General features: G+C 51.4%; 1 protein-coding gene across 2 annotated transcripts in view; it reads left to right on the top strand.

The window, feature by feature from the left end:
* Positions 1 to 3306: 3306 nt before the first annotated feature.
* SEMA5B (semaphorin 5B) overlaps positions 3307 to 18258 on the top strand; it is a 54092-nt gene continuing 39140 nt past the window's right edge. For both annotated transcript variants that reach the window (XM_045851873.1, XM_045851872.1), the window contains exons 1-2: positions 3307 to 3433; positions 17265 to 17467. In XM_045851873.1, the coding sequence (XP_045707829.1) occupies positions 3432 to 3433; positions 17265 to 17467 (205 nt within the window). In that variant the 5' untranslated portion in view covers positions 3307 to 3431. The remainder of the gene's footprint in view (positions 3434 to 17264; positions 17468 to 18258) is intronic.

Below are 18258 nucleotides of genomic sequence, written 5' to 3'. Positions count from 1 at the left end.
GCCGGTCTAGGACACAGTACCTGGGGCTGGGCCTCTCGGGCCCTTTCAGCTTCCACCCCACCCTGCTGCTCCGTCGCCCCCAAGACCACGCTCCTTCTGACTCAAATTCATTGCTTCTAGGGAGGCTAATCCTGAAAATGGGCCTGGGGTGGGGGATTAGCATCCATGCATTTCCGACTCTGTCCAGCTGTCTTAACAATTTAGAGGAGGATAAAGCAGACCATAATTATGACAATTACCATGAGCAGGGAGGGCGTGGATGCAGAAGTAGAATCCAAATTAAACTGTGAAGGGGACTTACACTACCTCCTAAGGCCCTTTCTGTACTAACACTGAGTTTGTGCACTGAAACGTTCCAGGAACCCATCCTAATAATCTTGTGACAAGGAGACCGATTGATTTTTGGGTTTCCAGCTTCCCAGGGAAATGTCATGAGGCCTTGGAGAGAGGGCAGGGTGTTGAGGAGATCCGGACAGCACGAGGAGGGAGGTGCAGGCACCAGGTCTGGTCAAGGCTCCGTCCCAGGAGGGGTGGAGGGCTGGGCCTGCCCCACCTCCTCGCACTTTGCACCAGGGTGAGGGGCAGAGCCCCGGGCTAACTGAGAGGTGTGCACTCCAATTCTGACCCCAGCTTCGTGTCAGCTGTCCTCTGCAAAGGCCTCCTCAGGGCATGTCTTAGATTCCCTAGAAGCAGAGCCCCAGCTGAGGTTGCTGTGAGAGTGGCTGACCCGACCAGGAGTGCCCATGTGAGACACCTGAGAGGGCAAGAGGGGGGCGTGAAGTACACCCCTGCCTCGGTCGGCACCTGCCTGTGGGCCAGGGTGAGGGTCAGGAGGCTGCCCGGGGCCCAGAGCCAGTCTCTGGAGATGGTTGCTGTGGGAGGAGAAGTGGGGGCTCCTCCCAGGCGTGGGGGTCTGGGCAGGGCACCGGGACACCTGCTGCAGCTGTGCCTCCCGCACGTGGTCCTCTCCTCTTTCTCGAGAACAGCTTGCCACGTTAATTCAGCTGAGGAAGCTCCTCACACACTTCTGAAGATGGTGTAGAGGTCCTTTGTGAAGTGGTGGGGAAGGGTAGGTCTAAGGTTCTTCTCCGTCCTAAGCTGCCAGGTCACATTCAAAAGTGAGTAATTAATGGGATAATTCTTCCAAGACTAATTTAAAGACCTGTTTTAATAAACATTCTTACAATGTACTTTCATGCTGATTTGATTCTCCCAAGGGCACAATGAAAGGGGTTTTATTATTATTATTCCCATTGTACAAACTATTGCTCCAAGTGGTTAAGTGTATTCCTTAAGGTGCCTGTCTTGTCAAAATGGTCCAGGTCTAATGGTAAAAATTTGGGCAGATGTCTGGGGACTCTTCTTTTTGGGGTGGCTCTTTTCTGAGCTACCCTGTATTTCATCAACTTCTCAGCACCCTCCAAAGCATCAACCTCAAATGAAAGCATTTATCAACTACCTTCAGGGCTTGAGACACTGATGGCTTCTGGGGGATTAAAAAGGACTGTGGCATCTGCTTAAGGGGCTTTCAGTCCAAACAAGGAGGCAGATATGTAGCAAACAAGAAGGTTTGATCCAATTCTAGATAAGAGGGCAGGTGGGACCCGGGGTGGGGTGCTTTTGGGAGGCAGAGGGGTCACAGACTGCCCGTTGCACCAGCATGGGTCTTGAATCAGCTCGATTCAAGCTAGCTGTTAGGAGTCCCTTCCTGCCAGCTGGTTGTCACTGGGACACCTGTGCCAAGCAGTAGCTCATCCACCCATTCATGTATTCATTCACACACCATGTGTCATCTGAGTTCCCGCTACTTGGCAGGCTCTGTGCTTGTCGCTGGGGAGGCAGTGAGGAGACGGCTCACCATTTAATGCAGACAAGCCCGCGCTGTGGTCTGCTTTCCAGTCCCCAGTTCCAGGCCCTGGGCAGTCTGGGCTGGGAAGTGCTCTGAGCAGCAGTGTCTGCTCTCGACTCCACTGGACACTAATTAAATGAGTGGTCAGCTTACCTCCCTGGAGGGAAGAAGGTTTAGAGGAGTGTATCACTAAGGGTGCAGGTAACAGAAAACATCACCTGCAAGAACTAAACATAGGGATTTCTTTAATCACTTAACAAGAGTCTGGAGGCGGTTGCGGCTGCTGAGATCTTTGCACACTGGCTCAACAGGGGCAAGATAGTCTGCTATCCTCTCGGCTGCACGCACATGCCTCTTGTCTCACAGTGTCAGAATGGCTGCTGTCATTCCAGACATCACATTCCTCTGGGAGGCAGGGAGGAGAAAGGAAGGAAGGGGTGCCAGCCGAGTCTGTTCTCTTAAAAGGAAAGCAGCACCATCCTAGGGTCTGCGGCAGGCTTCTGTTCACTCCTCATTGGCCAGAACGACGCACATGAGCATCCCTAACTGCCTGAGAGGTCGGGAAAGCACGTCACCTGGGCCACTCTGTGCAGCCGGGCGGGTGTCATTGAGTCCAATGGGAGAATGAATTCCAGGGAGGCAATCAACAGTGTTGCCGTGAGGAGAGCTGTGGATTTACATGTTCAATCCTAGGCACAAGCTCCTGCCCAAGAAACTTCTGGATGAGTCTGGGTCTTTCTTCCCGAACCATGAACCTGCTTCCTCCTAACCCGTTCTCTTCCTTTCGGCACTTGAGGACCTCACTGCCCCTCTCCTCCTCCTCCTCCCTGCCTCCAGCCAGGAACCCCAGTCCCATTTCGGCTCCTGCTTCACCCACCAAGGAGCCCTGCTGGGAAAGGGAAACAGGACGGAGGAAGAGAGATTAGGGAGGGTGTTAATTAGACACCAGATGTTTAACTCTGTTAATTAATAGCTTTGTCACCCTGAGTGGCATCAGCCATCTCTTCTGTCTCCTTCACCCTCACCGTTCTCTCCCCCGCTGGAGGACCGGGATCTGAAGCTGAAGAGTCTGGCGCTGGTTCAGTGGGGACTGAGACCAGCAGGGGAAGACGGGGAGGCAGCCCTGAGCAGCAGAGGGGCCCTGAGCGGCAGAGGGTTTCTCGTCCAGGAGGGAGCGTGGCTGTGCTGACACACTGGCATTGGGAACAGGAGAGGGAGGGAGGCTGAGCTCTGAGGTCACAAACAGACATGTTTTGTTTGGCATAAGTAGGGATTTCAAAAAATGCAAGTCATTGCCAGCGTTTAAAAATAAGGGAATGTCACATAAATCAGATATATACACTTTCTTTAAAAATGGACAGGTCCGGGCCCACATCCAGAGGAGGTGAAGAGGAGAGCTGAGTCACAGCTCTCAAGTCCAAACGCGTACACGTCCTCCCACCCTCCCGCCCCTCCCTGCACACTCAGCTCCTGTGTCACCGCAGCCCTGAGGACCTCTGGGTTGGGATCCATGGTAGCGGTACAAGCGCCAGGACTCAACAGTGGTTGGAGATGAGGCGGAGGGCAGTCTGCGAATGCCGCCATGTGAGTCGGGGTGCCGGGGATCGCAGTCCCACCGATGATGGAAACGGGGACGCGGGAGGGGCAGGTTAAGGGAGAGGGAGGACACGTGTTCCGGGCAGCCTGTGGAGGACAGGTCTGGGCGACAGTGACAGTGAGGTGGAGATGGCCGTGCAGTCTGGGGTCCAGAGGGGCCTGGGGATCTGGGGAGCTGGGGTGGAGATGGAAACCCTTGTGGGTGCTGAGACCACCCCAGGAGCAGTCAGAGGGAGAGAAGAGGGAATTTCAAATTGATCCTTAGAGAACCACATATTTGGGAGAAGGAACCAAACATGAAAGTCAGGGTGAACTGAGAGGTTAGGACAAAACCTCGCAGCATAATGGCAGAGAAATATGCATCGTGTCCAAAATTGTTATGGCGCCTTCCTTTATATTATCTGTTCTGAGTCCCAGGGAGGATTTCCAGCAGGCCCCGTAGCCGAGAGAAGGAGGGAAATGAGGCCAAAACCCTGATTCCTCCTGGAGCCCTGTGCTCCCTGGCTCCCAAAAGAGACATGAAATCAATTATTTATACCATGGCAATTCTACCTGTTTTGGGTCATTTGGATTCTTTTTTTTTTTTTCTGATAACGACAGAATGACAGGCTTTGTCCTTAATTGAAAGTTTCGGTATCATTCCAGAAATGACCCCTAGGTAAGCCCTGAGTGCTGCCTGCACGTCGGAGGGGCACAGCTTCTGGGATGCACACAGGCTCGCAGTCCCCACCACCCTGAAAAATCTCTCCTCTCTAAGGAAAGGCAGAAGGAGTGGAGCCCTGGGGAGAGAGGGCCTGGGGCCAGCCGCCACCTGGTGTTTCCTTTCCCTCACCTCTCCAGCCTCGGCGGGTGCCGAGTGCCCATGTGAATGAGGAAAGGTCGTCGGGAGCACCGAACGGGTGGCTTTCCTGGGGCGCAGGCTCCAGGCTGAGCCGTCATCCCCACCAGGGCCTCCTTCTCGCTCCCGCTGGCACCACCAGCACAGAAGGCGGCAGATGTTGCTGGTCGCACTTCGTTTCAATAGATTTACAAGCCTGCTTTTACGTGTTGCTGAGAAATTGGGTGTAAATCCTATTTTAAGAACACAGTGAAACTCATTACTTGAACAACACTTAGGGAAGTCCTTTTGGGAAGTGAATAATAAGAGCCCTTTGGTAAAACTTTTGTGCCAATGCTCATGAATTTCTTTGTTCGAGTGCGCCTCACCTGTGAGGTCTTCCCCACCCTCTGCCCCCGCGTCGTGAGCGCCCTCTTTCCCATGGGACGCGCTGCTCCCTTCCTTCCCTGTGCGTGTGGTCACCCCATCTCTGGTCCCCTCTCCCCACAACCACCAGCTCACACGTCATGCTCCCTGCCCGTCTTCTCAGCTATAGCTTCCTTTTTCCTCCCCGAGATGGTGCGGTCCTGACCTACTGGCTACTGCGCTTCCTTCTTCCAAAACTCAGGCTCACATTAGTCTTCATGCCAGAAACGTTCCCACGTGAGAACGTGGGTGGGAGTGTGGAGCGTGGGTGTGGTAGGCGGAAGATGGCTCACGAAAGACGTCCACCTCCTCATCCCTGGAACCCACGAATATGTTCCCTTACGTGGCAGAAGGGATGTTGCCGGTGTGATTCAGTTAAGAGCCTTGACAGTCATGATCCTGGGTTATTTGGGTGGGTCCGGTGTAATCACACAGGTGCCTAAAAGCAGAGAGCCTTTCTCGGCTGGGATAGAGGGGGATGTGACTGTGCGAGAACGGTTAGAGAGAGGCAGTGTTGCCGGCCCTGGGGGTGGAAGGTGCGCCGCCTCTACGAGCTGGGAAGGCAAGGAAATAAATCCTCCCCCAGAACCTCCCGTCCTGCCGACACTTTGATTTTAGCCCACTGAGGCCCGTGTGGTCTCTCCAGCCTGCGGAACTGTAAGAGAATAAACGTGCTGTTCGAAGGCCCTCGGCCTGCGGAGACTGTTTCAGCAGCAGCAGGGCATGAATATGGTGGCGGGCTCGGTTCGCTCCCTGGTCGGGGTAAGCGTGCCCTGGGGGACGGGTGGGTCAGGCAGGGGGTGCCACTCTGCAGAAAGAGTGGGAAAGGTCCCCTCGCCACGGGCGTCAGCCACACAACTTCTGGTCCTGCACAGCCCAGTGGATTTTAGGAGCTCTTTTAAAAAAACTTAATAGCATACACAGAACATAAAATTTCCATCGTAACCATTTTTAAGTGTGAGACTCGGTAGTGTTGAGCACACTCACATGGCTGTGCAGCTGGCACCGTCACCCATCTCCAGAGCTCTGTGCATCTTCTCAGACAGAAACTCCGTCCACGTTAAATAACGACTCTCCGTGCTCCCTGCCCAGCTCCAGGCAGCCACCGTTCCACTTTCTGTCTCTACGAATCTGACTGTTTTAAGTCCCTCCGGTGAGTGGGATCATGCAATACTTGTCCTTTTGTGTCTAGCTTTATTTACTCAGCATAATGTCTTCAAGGCTCATCCTTGTTGTAGCACAAGTCAGGCTTTCCTTCCTTGTTAAGGTCGAGTAATATTCCGCTGTATGGATAGGCTACAGTTTGCGCACCCATTCTTCCATGGGCGGACACTTGGGCTGCTTCCCTCTTTGGACTGTCGTGAGTCATGCTGCTGTGAGCACAGAGGTGCACGTTTCCTTTAAAGTCCCTGTTTTGGATTCTTTTGGGTCTATACCTAGAGGTAATCGCTGGGTCATATAGTAATTTTATTTTTTTAATTTTTATTTATTGATTTTAGAGACAGTGGAAGGGGGAGGAAGGGATGGAAGGAGGGAGGGGGAGAGAGAGAGAGAAGGAGAGAGAGAGAGAGAATGAGAAAGGAAGGAGGTTGATTTGTTGTCCCACTTATTCATGCATTCATTGGTTGATTCTTGTACGTGACCTGAGCGGGGATTGAACCAGAACCTTGGCACATCGGGGATGACACTGTAACCAACTGAACTACCCGGCCAAGGTGGCATATTTAAAAACTTTTTTGGAACCACCATACTGCTTCACATAGTGGCTGTCACGTTCCCACCGACCCATTTTAACCCTTTTTAAGTGTACAGGTCTGTGGCATCAAGGACATTCACCCTGCCCTGCAGCCAACAGCACCTTCCTTCCCTTAGAAGCCCTTTGACCAACAGCAGAACTAGCTCTCCAGTGTTGAGGAGCCATGTTCAGGAGACTGAGGGGAAACAGGCCCTCACACAAAGGTTTATGCTGAGTAAGTGAGCCTGTCACTGAAACCCCAAGAAAGCCCGGGCCTCAGCTGGGTTTGCCGTCTGTTTTGGAGCTGTAGGGATGTTTTTAAATGCAGTTCCATTTTATATAGCAACTGAGGATCTGATAGCAGACTGTTCCCACAGAGAGAGCTTGCCTGTGGGGAGGAGAAAAGGGAGGCTGTTCTAATGACTAGATAAGCTTGATTTATGTTTGGCAACATCCTTAGCATTAATTCCAGCAATTAAAGTAGGCGAGTCTCCTTTGTTTTCTTTTTCATTGCAAAATAATCAAATATCATAGGATGTTTGGAAAACAGAAAAAAATTCCTACTCTTCATCATACCACCACCATTCGAAATACTTATCTGTGCCAGCCACACCCAAACGTGCTGTCTGCCTACCTTACCGCCGCTGCTTTACCCCTGTGGGGCAGTGAGCGACCCGGCGCCAACCCACGGCTTCTCCCTCTAAGGTTCTCTTCCTCATGCATTTGGTCATCTCTGTCCACATGCGTGTCGTCTCCTGCAAAGTTACCCTCGTGAGGTTTCCACTTGCTCATTTTCCCAAGTGATGTGAACATTCCCTTTCTATTGTTCTTTTCGGTTCTGACCTTGTGTTGACCTACGCTGTTCATAGGAACAAGTCTGGACTCTGTGCTTATAAACACTGGACGGGTGTGGGCCGTGCTTTCAGAAGTTCCACCATCTGCGAATGATTGCCGGAGCAGCCTGCTGGTCCCGGCCAGACGCTCCCACGCCTGTGCTCCCTCCCGAGTCTCTGTGCAATAATGCCATGCTCCTGCGAGGTGCATTTGGACCGTGCATGGGGCAGGTCTGCCTGGGGTCCGAGCTGGCTTCTACCCTTTTGACCGGATGCAAGTTACTTGCCTGGTCTGTACCTCAGTTTCCCCACCCATAAAATGGGGGTGATGACAGCACTTGCCTCACAAGGTCATTGTGAGGATTAAATGGCATGATATGCAGAGCGCAGAACCCTGCCTGATACACGAGGACGTTGTGTTATTGTCGTTTTGTTGTGTGTCACTCAGTCGCAGTTCCCCCACCAGCTCCCTGCTCAGTCCTCCTCCCCAGCCTCATTTTCTCACCTGTCAAACACAGGCTTGAACCAAATGATCTTCAAGAGCTCATCTTATTAAGCCCTTTGTGATCACATTTTTTTCTTTTAATTGCAGTTAAGGGGATGTGGGTGGGACTTCAGGAAGCACCACTAAACACTGATGGGACAAATACACACAACATTTAGTTTTCTAGGAAATAGACAAAGGAGAGGAGAACCCAGCACAGCCTCATCTGGCCCAGCCCAGACCTGAGAGCAGAGAGCAAAGACAGGGAAGGAACGAACTTGCTACTGGGAAAGGACATGGGGTGGAGGAGGCATCCGCACCCTCACCCCAGGTTCCAGAGCTGAGAAGTGCTGGGCAGGCTTTTGGAGCCTCTGTCCCCTTCCCCCACCTGGTCCCAACCTTCCCCCTGGGCCCCAGTGGCCCAGATGGTCTAAATGGGAAGAAAAGGGGAAAATCCGTATCCAATCTGCTCTATTCAGAGCAATGGGAAGGAATCTGCATCTCAATTTTATCTTTGTGCTGAGCTTGGCTAAACTTTGCCCCCCAAGTAGTGAGTGATGGGTGGGTGGGAAGATGGCATTCTGGCTCTGGGTGGGGATATGAGAGTGAGGGACACCCCCCATGCCTCCCCCTCCCACCAAACGACAGGCAGAATACATTCTTTCCTGCTCCTGGTTTCCCCGCTATTTCCTCTTCTTTTCTTTTCCTTCTATTTTTCTCCTTCCTTCCCAGGCAGGCAGCCAAGGGGAGACTTTGAATGGAAGCTAGAAGGGAGGGGACCTGGGAAGGAGGACCACGGAGCCCCATTCCCCAAGGTCCTCAAGGGCTCAAGGGCCAAGCTTGAGGTGGGGACAAAAGGAAGCCTCTCGTTCTCTGCACCCACACTGGCTCCCAGCTGTGGGGCCTGGGCTGGGGGAGTCTCCCAGGCAGTGGTCTGGGCAGCCTGCTCCGGCCTGGGGACTTTTCCCTGTCCATCGGCTGCCCATGGAATTTCGTTCTCCAGAGCTGCTCAGGACCTAGAAAAACTGGCTCCCGTATCCCAAACTCACTGGAGGCTAATTTGTAGCAGGAAGTCAGTTTAATAATTTATAGTTAGAAAGCGCTCTCCCTGGTCAGGAAGCCAACTCAGGAAACCAAATTAAGCTTCTAAGGCTGCTTGGAGAGTTCCTGGAGCCAGGGCTGCGGAAGGTGCCAGGAGGGCGGGGCCATTCTCCTGCAGGGAAGGCGGCCTGTGTAGCGCTGGGCCGGAGCATGGGCTTCTGTGGCAGGCTCCTGGACCTTGGGTGTGCTGCTCAGCCCCACTAACCTCCGTTTCTCCCTATCAACTGAGAGTGGTGATCACAAGGCAATTCTTAGCTTTTTTGCCGAATTGTCATGAGATCTTGCAGGGGAAGAGCTTAGCATAGCACCTGGCACATTCTCAATGCACAGCATCCGTGTTTATTCAAGCTGTCATCTTTTAGGTTCATAGGTGGTCTTCTGTCTTCTGATTATCAATTAGAAGCAAAGTCCCTGGTTGCTCTGGAGGAGCCCTCCTTGCTGCAGTAATTTGGGGCTTTGGCTCTCCTACCTGGTCTTCCATTTTCTCCCTACTTCTATCCAGGGCCACCTTCTGCAGTTGGGGTGGTGTCCCCCCCTCCCCCGCCAGGTGCAAGTAGGGACTGAGACCCAGCCATGCTCTGGGTGTGGGGCTGGGTTCTCTTGGGGGAAGAGGCACCCAATCAATTCTAGTTCCTAGAGTTGCCCTGCAGATAGAGCTGGTTGGCTCCAACCCACCCCTCCCACTGTCCACTGCCACCTGTCTTCCCCAAGCTCTTACTTCTGGGTGCATTACAAGCATTCTCCCTAAGACGAGGGACTATTATTAATCTTACTGTGTAGGTGATAAAACAGATTTGCATGCAGGCCTGGCAGCCTCCCAAGCTCAGGACTTCCCATGGAACTCTACAAACCTCAGGAAGAGTGACAGGCTTCTGCTGTGCACTGCCAGAAGAGGCATTCTGGGATTATTTTAATGTCAGATCAGAGAAACATATTAAAGTAGAAATTCTTGCCAGTCTTAGGAGTACTGGTTGTGAGTATAAGAAACCAAACTGCATGGGATACGAATGGTATGTGGCTAATGGAAACCCAGAGCTGACCATGTCCTCCCACTGCCTTAAGCCATCAACGGGTTCTCCTTTTCAGCAGAAGAATCCCCCCCTGATGCTCCAGGTTGGCGCTAAAGTCGCCCATGATTTGGCCTTGGTCTTTCTTTCCAGACTCATCTCCCTCTGCTCATGTCTGCAGCCTCATTGAATTGATTATGTGAGGATGATCCAGGGCCAAGTCTGCCTGTGCAGTTTGCTGTTCCCTCTGCCCGGAGCACTCTTGTCCCGATGCCTGGGGAAGTCCCCACTTCTTTCCTTCCAGGTCCTGTGTGAGTTCTGCCTTCTTCATGAGGCCTCTTAGACCTCCAGCCTATCGGCGTTCCTCTCACTTCTCTTGCCCAGGGCCACTGGCACCTCTCTTCAGACCCCCTCGTGGTCTGCTCCTTGCTCACGTGGCCATGCTGCCGTCTCCTTTGTAGCACCAGAACCGGCAGGGAGGCTGAGACTCCCTTATTCGTCCTTGTACTGAACAGAATGATGAAGGATTGATGGTCCTCAGTGTGGCAGTGCAGCCTCTCCCACAGTAGGGAGGCTGGCTCTCTGGCAGGCAGGGGAAGGCACAGTTGTGCAGGGGGGGCTTGTTGGGAGGCCAGTGTGGGCTCTGTGGGGGACTCAGGTCACACACACACGCACACTGTCTCTCCACTCCTGTCTTCCTCATCCTTTGTCTCAGAGAGAAGAGCAGAGGATCCTCTATAACCGTGGGCCTTCGACAGCTCTGGCCCTGGCCGTTGGCCCTTCTCTCTCTTGCTCAGCAACTTCATCCCCTCCCACAGCCTTAGCTAATCCTCCCACTCTCTGTGCTGGGAAAGAGAGCCCTGTAGAAGGCCCAGAGAAGGCATCCTCAAGGGGCTGCCTGCGTGGGTGTGCATTCTCACGCATACATGCACGTGCATTCACATGCCTCCAGGCACCATTAGAGTGACCCCACGTCAAGGACTACAGGGAACTGGGGCAGCAGTGAGAGAGACGGCATTAGAAGCTCTGGCCGATGATTTGGGAAAATGCTTTCCTTATCACTGGGGGTTTCCCAAAATAGCAGGAGTCAGCTGCTGCTGTGCCTCCCTTCTTCCAACTCCTAGAGCAAACACCCTGCTGCAGAGCCAGTGACAAGCAGCCCTGAGCCAGGGCGAAGGACAGGCTTTCTGTGCCCCCTTATCCATCCAGACCCCCAAGCCTCAGGCAGGCACTGTCTCTGACTTGTAATACAGTGTTCCTTGGGGAAATGTCTCCTCTCCTCTATCGGACTATAAGCTCCATGAAGGCAGGGACTATACTTTTGTCATATGGGCATCTCCCCTCCCTCACTTCTCCTATCTATACAGGGCCCAGAACATAGTAGGCATGCAGTAAATGCTCAGTGAAGTTTTGTATAAATGAATGAATGACGAATCTGGGAGAAACACTTAGGTAACTAGTTGAGTATTTTATGTATATGAATAGATTTATGCAAATGTATTCATAAAGGGCCTACTCTGTGCCAGACTTGCTTCTGGGTGCATTACAAGCATTCTCCCTAAGACGAGGGACTATTATTAACCTTACTGTGCAGGTGATAAAACAGATTTGCATGCAGGCCTGGCAGCCTCCCAAGCTCAGGACTTCCCATGGAACTCTACAAACCTCAGGAAGAGTGACAGGCTTCTGCTGTGCACTGCCAAAAGGGGAATTCTGGGATTATTTTAATGTCAGATCAGAGAAACATATTAAAGTAGAAATTCTTGCCAGTCTTAGGGGTACTGATTGTGAGTATAAGAAACCAAACTGCATGGGATACGAATGGTACCTGGCTAATGATAACCGAGACCTGAAAAACAAGAGTGTGAACAAATTAGTAGTGAACTATTTCTAATAATAATAATGATAGTAAGTATAGCCAATGCTTATAGAATGCCTACTTTGTGTCAAGTGCTGTTCTAAACCCGTTAGACAAGATTACTCATTTAACCTTCATAAGAACTCTGTGAGGTGGGTGTCACTATTTTCCCCACTGTGCGGGCAAGGGAACAGGCCCAGAGCTGTGATGGTCAGACATGGAAAAGAAGTCCAGAGGTAGGAGACCACAGCTGGTTCTGTCACCAACATCACAAGTTCCACCTGCCATTCTGCACCACAAACCTTATCACTTGGCTGACAGTCACTTACAGCAGTGGAGAATAATGCAGCACCACCCATCCTACCTGTAGTTGGGCCAGAAAGAAGAGACGTGCTCTTAGAACATTTCCCCAAAGCCCCACCAATAACTTCCTCCCGCCTCTTCCTCACCACCCCTATCTGAAGGCTAGGAATGGCTTCAGCAGAGTTCACTGCCCCTACCCCACACGAATGCTGAGGCTCCTTCAGGAAGGAGAGAGGCAGGAATGGACATGAGGAGGCAACACTGTGTAGGTGGCTCCTGGTCTGACACAGCTCTGGCTGACTTAACAAAAACAAGGTAAATTTTATTACTTGGATCTGGGGTGGGTTATAGAAGTAGCATGTACTCAGATCTCAGGAAAGGGCTACAATTGGAAACTGGGAGACTGTCAGCATCCCAGGGCATTTCTGCTTGCTTTCTCTTGTCACTGGCCTCTGTCCAGATTTTCTTTGCCCTTCTCCTCAGCCCATGTGACAGGTGGAAGAATGTCACCCCACTTGGCCCACATTACATGTTCCAGATTCCTCCAGAAAGACTGACTTGACCCTGGTGGCGGGAGATGTTATACACCCAAATTGCCAATGGAGAGCATCTGATTGGTCTGTTTTAACCACATGACTCCCCTTGGTGCAAGCAGCTAGGATTGGATGGGGACAGGTATATACATGGGGTGGGGGGGCGGGCGGCGGCTACCCCTTTGACCTGTGGATGGAAGGGAGGTCATTTCCAAAGATGGGGGATTCTGGGGAATTGGGAAGTCTCTCCCCCATTTCACCAATTATCTAGAAGTTTGCTCAAAAGGTCAGACCCTGTAATGCTCTGAGTGATGTGGGGGTTGACCACTCTTCTCTGTTCTTCAGTGTGGCACTTGTAGAGTCCTGCCTTGCTGAGCCCTGCCCTGACCATCAGCACCTCATGCTCCAGCCCAGATCCTTTGGTCCCTCCTTTGCACCCTTCCTTGGGTCTACTGGCTTCCTTGCCAAGGGCAAAGGAGGTCCTCGAAGGTGATGACAAAACAGGCCTGTGTGTGAGCCCCTGTGGGATTCCTAAGTCAACCCCTTGGCCTACCTTCACACTCCTAAGACTTGAAATGCTTGTCTGAAAAAAGGCCCATCCTGTCTCCTCCCTGATTAGTGAGTGTCCAGAGTGTCTGTCTCTGGGGAACTCTCCAGTCTGCGTGTGGTGTGCACGTCCATCTGCTGCTCTGGCTTTCTCTTCCTCTTCCTCCTCCTTCACCTGAGTGGAGGAGACCGGCACCCAGGTCCCAACTTCAGTGCTCTCCTCCCCATTCACATGCCTGTTCCCTTCTCCTCAAACAGCAGACACACTGTGCTGGAGCCCATGTGGAGGAAATGATATGAATCTAGCAATTGTTGATTCAAGAGGAAGTTAGAAGATGTGTTTATGTACAGATCCTAAGTGAGTGGAACTTCTGCCGTGGAAACTAGGCACTGGAAGGCCTGGGTCTGGAGAAGGGGAGGAGGCCCTGGAGGTGCTCTTACTTCAGGCCCCAGAGCTCAGGATCTGGCCACGTGGAGCTGAGCGGAGCGGAGGCCTGGGGGCTGTGAGGATGGCAGTCAGACCCTGGGGGGCAGGGGGGTGGGTGGGCAGGGGGGGGGGCCTGGGAAGGGAGCAGGGGACAGGAGAAGGGTAGGGAATAATGAGGGGAGAGCAGTTGTTCTAACACCTTAGATGTCCTGAGCAGCAGAGAGAGGAAAAGCCCAGTAAAGTCATAAAAAAATATATCACCAATTAGATGTGGTAACCCAAGAAAACAGATGGCACAAATTGGGAAATGGAGGGCAGTTTAATACAGAAACTATATACAAAGGGAAGGGATTTGGGAACCACAGGGAGTGTTCACAGTCGGGTGGTGCCCCTGGCCTGAGAGAGGAGGGAGGGAGGGAGGGAGGGAGGGAGGAGAGAAGGAGGGGGGAGGGAGGGAGGGATTGCTGAAACCTGGAGGCAGAGAAGCTTGGACCAGAGCTCACTCTACTGCCTCCACCCTCCCTCCCTCCTTTCTCCCATCTTCTGCCAGAGCCCTCCCCACACCATTGGCCGAACAGAGGGAAGGGGTCCCTGGATGCAGCTCAGGCAGGAGCTGGAAGGAGGAGAGAGAGTGGAGGGACAGAGGGAAGGCATCCAGCACAGGTGTCAAAGGGCAAAAGGAAATCCCCCAGTCCCCCCACCCCCACCCTGCTGCCCAGGGCATCAGAATAGTTCTCACTAATGGATGCTCACTGTCTGCCAGGCTCCGTTCCAGGCCTTTAAAAGACAGTAATTCCTTTAAGACTTATGTCTGCTGAGGGAGTTGATTTTGCTATTCTCACTCCCAGTTTGAGGAAATTAAGTCAGGGAGAAGTTAAGTATTTTTTCCCAGAGACACAGCTTGTAAAGAGAAGAGCTGGGATTTGAACCCAGGTGGACTTGCTCCAGAGGGTTGGCCAGGGGCAGCAGTGCCAACCCCAGGCAGCAGGAAGGACCCAGCTTAGCACTGAGGAATAACTCAGTGAGTGAGTGTGAAAAATCACTCCAGGGAGTAAGTTCCGGCCAAACCCCCTCCCAGAGGGTCTCTGCTGAGAGGGATGGGCAGGCTCTAGGATGAAGGAATCAAGGAAGTGCTCTAGGAACTGTGACCCTGTGGGTGCAGGATGGGCAAAGTAAGGGAGAAGGGGGCTCTGCTGGGCACACACATTGTGTGGTCAGGGGAGAATTTCCGTGAAGCCTTACAGCAATGGCAGGACAGGCATTGTTGCATTTCACACACATGTGGGAAAACTTAGGCCTGGAAGAAAGCTATCCTATTGTGATTTTCCAGACCTGGGGTAAGGTAGTTGCAGTAGGAAGGGAAGAGAGAGGAGGGGTTAGGAGCAAAGGGTCTTAGAGAGGGATGGAACCCAGGGCCTGCAGCCCTGGGGAGGCTGGCAGTATCACCTTTGGGCTCACTCACCTGGTGGCTCCAGGCCTGCACCCCCAGGGGAGGTGATTCTGATTGGTTCCCCCACCCCATGCCGGGAAACTCCCTGAGCTAGCTCAGCCTTTCATTTCACAGAGGAGGAACGCGAGCCCAAGAAGGTCACCCAAGAAGGTCACTCGGAGACCTGTGCGGGACCTGAGGCAGACGCACGCACGGAGAGCAGTGGCGGGCCTCTGGCAGAGGGTCGGAGCTGACCAGAGGGTGTGGTCGGCCACCCGGGCCTGTGGGGCCGTCCGTGTTAGAAGTCTTAGGGAACCAAAAAAGTTTTTAAAAAAGCTTTTAAAAAGGTTTATGGACTAGGTAGTATTAAACATATTCATCATTCAAAAATGAAGATAATATAAAAAGGTATATATAGAGAAGCCTGGGTCACTATTTTGCTACTTTTGTAGGTAATTTTATTTTTTTTTAGTTAGCTTTCTTTTTCTAGTGTGTGTTAATGGTAAGATAAATAAACATATTTTCTTATCTCTACCCTCTTTTTCACACAAAAGGCAGCATGCTATTATACTACTGTATATCTTCCCTTTTTCATTTACTGTCCCTGGAGATTTCTCCATATCAAAATCTAGTGAAAATCCTGATTTCTTCTCTAGAGCTGCATGGGATTTTATTACAAAGTCTACCGTAGCGTATTTAAGCAGTCTCTGGTTGCTGGGTATTTGGTTGTTTCCTATCTCCTCCTGTTTCGAACGTTGCTGCAAGAACACTCTCGTGCACGCAGGGACTTGCGCAGGGGCCGGTGCCTCTGTGGTCTATTTTGTTTCCCAATTATCTGTGATGAAGGAACAGGTTTTACTTTTCAATTTACAGTCTGTTGCAGGTGGATGATTATGTAAAATTTAATAAAAGTGAATCCCTAGAGAAGTGAATTGAAAAAAACAGCTGCTAAATATACAAGCCCAAATATTCTGTTATTGGATCCAATAGACACAAAAATGACTCTGTCAGATTACTGGAAAGGCTGTAAACACTCTCGAGTCACTGCATTTATCTCACCACGGAGTCCTCGCACGTTATGGATGGACACAGGCCCGTGGACCGCCCTGACTGGCACTGGCCTAGACTCCCAGAAATCGGGTCAGAGCGGAGCCGCCGCTGTCGTTTTGCCAGACATTGTCGATTCCCCTCCGTGGGTGGACGGTTGTGCCACTCCGCCCACCCGCCCGCAGCGAATGGGGTGCCTCCTTTCCCAAAGTGTGTCGTCTAACTCGGACTTTTGCTAAACTGACAGGTGGGCAGAAGTATCTCAGTCTGAGTGTTAGTTCGCACTGTTCTTATCATGAGTGAGATTAAGTGTCATTTACATGTTTAAGCCTGGTTCACAATTATATTCCTTTTCCACCAGATTGTTGATGTTTTTTCTTCTTGATTCCCAGTAGTTATTTACATAGTAGAAATATTGGCCTCTTGTCTGTGATATGAATTGCAAATATTTTTTAAAGGTTTTATTTATTTATTTTTAGAGATAGGGGAAAGGAGGGAAGTAGGGAGAGAAACATCAGTGTGTGGTTGCCTCCCACGCATCCCCTGCTGGGAACCCAGACACAACCCAGGCATGTGCCCTGACTGGGAATCGGACTGGCAGCCCTTTGGTTCACAGGCTGGTGCTCAATCCACTGAGCCACACCAGCCAGGGCACAAATATTTCTTTTCATTTTGTTATTTGCTTTTCAGCTTTGCTTGATGTTGTTTTCTTTTGGGGGGACCTGCGGAAGTTTGTGATTTTTATGTAGTTAGATCTGTCAATCTTTTCTTTAATAGCTTCTGGAATTTGAGTCATTGTCCTCCACCTCAGGGTTATAAAGATTATTGCCTACCTTTTCTTCTAGTATTTTGTTGGTTTTATTCTTAGCATTTAATCTTGTATCCAGTTGGAATTTTTCCTAGTGTAAGGTATGAGTTATAGATACAAATTTATCTTCTTACAACTGGCTATTCATTTGTCCTAGCTCTATTTATTAAAATCCCTAAGATACCACCTTTATCATTACAAAGAAATTTAAGCCATTTGGGATCCTAGTAGAAAAAGCTCTGTAATTTGCCAGTTTTGTGTAGAATACCATTCCAAGGAAAATTAGCTTTCAAAATATGATCCATAACTTTGCATTACTGGGGCAGAATAAACTCTAACTAACATAAATAAAATATAACATTACTTAAACAAAAGCCAAAACCTGGGGCCGCCAACAACCATGAACTTGGGAGAAGTGGACATTGCCAAGGGAGCCCATGGTGAGATTCATTGCTTGTGTTGCAGGTCCTCCCCCTGCCTGCCTCCGGGAGCTGGGACCCCAGAGGGGCCCACCATGGTGCTCCTGGGACTGCTGGCTGCCACTCTGTTGCCGCCCAGCCTCACACTGCTGCTGGTCCACCTCTCCAGCTCCCAGGATGTCGCCAGTGACCCCAGCAGCGAGCAGCAGCTGTGTGCCCTAAGGGAACACCCCACCGTGGCCTTTGCAGGTGAGACCCCCTTCCCACTCAGTTCTTTCTGTGGCGACCCTGTCCTGAAGGGCTTAGGTCTAACCTCAGCAGGGTCCCTCTAGCTGCTGGAAGTCCTGGGATAATCATTTTTTTGTAGGGTATGATTTTAGTCTCCAGACAGTTTATTCAGGCTCTTCCCTCCTGTTTACCTGGGAGCCTTTCTCTGGGATTTCTTCACTAGGGAACCAGGTATGCCCACTCTGTGCAGGCTGGCTGAGGGTTGGTTGGTCAACTCAGCTCTAGCTCTTCTGGAAGCATGAGCTGTATGTCGTGGCATCCCCGGGGGGAGAATGAAGGACTTCACTAGTGATCTCTGTGAAGATTCCTCCTGCTCTAAGACCGCTGCAGGGATGCCCGTCCTTGGGGTCCTGGGAGCCCCCAGGGAAAGGGGTCCTGATGACTAATAATTCCTTCTGTCTGTCAAGGGAGGGCACACCAGGGTGCAGTTAAAGCGTTTCTCAAATAGAGATTTGTGAACAGCTGGTCATCAGTCCTCAGTGAGAATTTCTAAAATTCATGTACACATTTGATGAGACTCTAAAAACAAAGCAAAACGCCAGGACTGGAGCTCCCTGGATGGTCTCCCACGCGCCGTGAACCAGTGGGGGTCCCTGTTTGTGTTATCACCACATGGGCACTTCGGACTCACCGCCTCATGGAAGCTCACACTGAGGTAGTCTCAGGGGTCACCAGTTCTTAAGCCTGTTTCCCCTTCACAGTGACCCTGGCAGGGGGCAGGGCGAGGCTATCGCCTCCTTTTACAAGTGGGC

The sequence above is a fragment of the Phyllostomus hastatus genome, unplaced genomic scaffold (genome assembly GCF_019186645.2).
Source record: "Phyllostomus hastatus isolate PE091 unplaced genomic scaffold, TTU_PhHast_1.1 phas_contig_86, whole genome shotgun sequence".
Lineage (NCBI taxonomy): Eukaryota > Metazoa > Chordata > Mammalia > Chiroptera > Phyllostomidae > Phyllostomus > Phyllostomus hastatus.
Note: the sequence above shows the minus strand (reverse complement) of the source record. Positions and strands in the feature narration are given on the sequence as shown.